We start from the raw sequence: 3,091 nt of genomic DNA, 5'->3' as shown, positions 1-3,091 counted from the left end.
CCCATCTGCAACGTCATTGTCCCAAGAGCACAGGCCAAACGCATCCTGTTTACTATTTGTGGAAGGCAGGAGAATCCACCCCACCCCAAAAATGTCCATGTCCTAGCCTCCATATCTTGTGAACACGTGATTTTACATGGAAAAGAGGAATGAAGATTTCAGGTGGAATTATGGTTGCTAATCAGCTGAACTGAAAAAGAGGGTATCCTGGATGATATTAGGGAGATGATGATGGATTATCTTGGCGAACGCAATATAATCCCAAAGTCCTTAAAAGATGAGGAAGAAGGCAGAGGGACATTCAGAGAAAGAGGCGTGGACAAGGAAGAAGGGTCTGAGTGATGCCATGTGAGACGTGACCAGTCTTTGTGGGTTTTGAGGAAGGAGGAAGGGGACCAGGAGCCAAGGACCGTGGGAGCCTCTAGAAACTGGGACATGTGAAGAGCAGATTCTCGCCCGGAACCTTCAGAGGGAAGGCAGCCTTGCCGACACCTTGATTTTAGCCCAGTGAGATGCATTTCATCCTTTGAGCTACAGCATTGTAAGATAATTAAAAAGCCGTTTTGTTTTCATCCACCGATTTTGTGGAAATTTGTCATGGCAACAGTAGGAAAGGATTCTAACTGCACAGCCTGAGCATGGGGCCATGGCTGAATGAGTCAGTGAGTCGAAGTGTGTGTGCATGAGCTCTGTTCTCTGTTACTGCAAGGCTCTTCCTCTGCTGAGTCAGCCAGGGTTGCCTCATGACCAACAGGAGTTCATTCCTTGGCAAGTGGAACTTCTCTAAAACACGTCACCCTCATCAGATGTTCCCTTCCCTTGCCTCTTTCAACCCCCAGGAATTTATCCTCCAGTTATGAATGCAGGGAGAACAAACACTGCATTTTTCCTGAGAAGGATGTCAGATTTGCAATCATTCTTCCAGCTTGTAGGAGGTCTCAGCTGCAGAAGATTAGAGATTAAGAGACTTCACTGAGCCCTGTGCTGGGCCCAGATCCCTTTTGCTATTGGAGTGTCTGGAGTTCATAGAGATGGTGGAAGACAGGCCCACAGTCAGAGCTGGGAGGTGCTGAGCCAAGGCTTGAATCCAAGGCTTCCACCTCCCCAGGTTTCCAAAGCAGAGATAAGAGGGATTCTTTACTCACCGGTTTTGGAGTTTGGTTCAGTGGGTGAAGGCCAACCACGTGAAGGGTTTCCTAGAATAGAGACAGGAGAGAGGTGAGGAAATGAGGGTGCCTGTCCTCTACTCAAGGGAAATCTTTGAGGTTGGTTTACGGCCAACACTCTGTTATCCAACACTGGGCTCTGGGAGTCCTGGGATCCTCTTCTCCATAATTTTTGTATGTGTTGCCCCTTGTCTCGAGACTTTAAGATATATAGGGAAATGAGGGTGCCTGTCCTCTACTCAATGGAAATCTTTGAGGTTGGTTCACGGCCAACACTCTGTTATCCAACACTGGGCTCTGGGAGTCCTGGGATCCTCTTCTCCATAATTTTTGTATGTGTTGCCCCTTGTCTCGAGACTTTAAGATATATAGAGAAAACAGGAACATCACATTACCTGACTTAAAAATATGTTACAGAGCTATAGTAAGCAAAACAGCATGACGCTGGGATAAAGAAAAGTGCATAGAACAATGGAGCAAAATGAAGAACAAAGTTATAATCTATGCATCTATATTCAATGGCTTTTTTTTTTTCTTTTTTTGAGATGGAATCTTGCTCTGTCACCCAGGCTGGAGTGCAGAGGTGCAATCTCGTCTCATGGCAACCTCTGTCTCCTGAATTCAAGCAGTTCTCTTATCTCAGACTCTTGAGTAGTGATATTACAGGAGCTGACTACCATGCTCAACTAATTTTTGTACTTTTAGTGGAGACAGGGTTTTACTATGTTGGCTAGGTGGGCCTCGAACTCCTGGTCTCAGGTGATCCACCCACCTTGGCCTCTGACAGTGCTGGGATTGCAGGTGTGAGCCACCGTGCCCAGCCAATCCAATGCATTTTGACAAAGGTGTCAAGAACCTACAATCAGGAAAGGACAGTCTTTTCAATAAACGATGCGGGGAAAACGGGTTATCTACATGCAGGGAATGAAATTGCACCTCTACCTCTCACCATTCACAAAAGTCAAATCAAAATGGATTAAATACATGAGTCTAAGTCCTGAACCTATGAAACACATAGAAGAAAATATTGGGGAAATGCTTCAGGACATTTGTCTGAGAAAAGACATTTTGTTTAAAACCTCAAAAACACAAGTAATCAAAGCAAAAAACAGATCACAGGGATTGCATCAAACTAAGCAGCTTCTGCACTGCAAAGCAAGCAACGAACAAAATGAAGAGACAACCCACAGAATGGGAGCAAATATTTGCAGACTATGCATCTGAGATGGGATTTATAACTAGAAATATAAGAAGCTCACATAACTCAATAAAACAAATAACTTAACTAAAAACTGAGCAAAAGACATGAAGAGATATTTCTCCACACACAAAACATATAAATGGCCATGATGTGTATGAAACATTGTTCAGTATCACTCATTATCAGGGAAATACAAATTAAAATCACAATGAATTTTCATCTCACCCCATTAAAATGGCTTTTATCTGCAAGACAGGGAAAACAAATGCTGGCAAGATGGTAGAGAAAGGAGAATCCTGGTACCCGGTTGGTAGGAAGGTAAATTAGCACAGCCATTATGCAGAAAAGTATGGAAGTTCTTAAAGAAACTAAAAAGAGGATGGGCATGGTGGCTCATGCCTGTAATCCCAGCACTTTGGGAGAGGGAGGCGGGCACCTCACTTGAGGTCAGGAGTTTGAGAGCAGCCTGGACAACATGGGGAAACCCTGTCTATACTAAAAAATATAAAACGTAGCCAGGCGCTGTGGCGTGCACCTGTAATCCAGCTCCCAGTGAGGCTGAGGCAGAAGAATCACTTGAATCCAGGAGGCCTCTGCCTCCCAGGAAGTTGCAATGAGCCTAGATTGTGTCAGTTGCACTCCAGCCTGGGCTACAGAGGAAAGCTCTGCCTCAAAAACAAAAACAAAACAAAAACCAAACAAAAGACTAAAAAGAGAATTTTCA

At 44.4% G+C, this 3,091-nt stretch overlaps 1 protein-coding gene across 1 annotated transcript in view; it reads right to left on the bottom strand.

Annotated features, from left to right (window-relative positions):
• Window positions 1–913: 913 nt before the first annotated feature.
• LOC105504798 (killer cell immunoglobulin-like receptor 3DL2) overlaps window positions 914–3,091 on the bottom strand; it is a 25,636-nt gene continuing 23,458 nt past the window's right edge. Inside the window, 2 exon segments of the mRNA XM_011932365.1 lie at window positions 914–942; window positions 1,146–1,196. Coding sequence (XP_011787755.1) covers window positions 914–942; window positions 1,146–1,196 — 80 coding nt within the window.

This window comes from Colobus angolensis, unplaced genomic scaffold (assembly GCF_000951035.1).
Source record: "Colobus angolensis palliatus isolate OR3802 unplaced genomic scaffold, Cang.pa_1.0 Scaffold951, whole genome shotgun sequence".
Classification (NCBI taxonomy): Eukaryota; Metazoa; Chordata; class Mammalia; order Primates; family Cercopithecidae; genus Colobus; species Colobus angolensis.
This window is presented reverse-complemented; position numbering and strand designations above follow the sequence as displayed.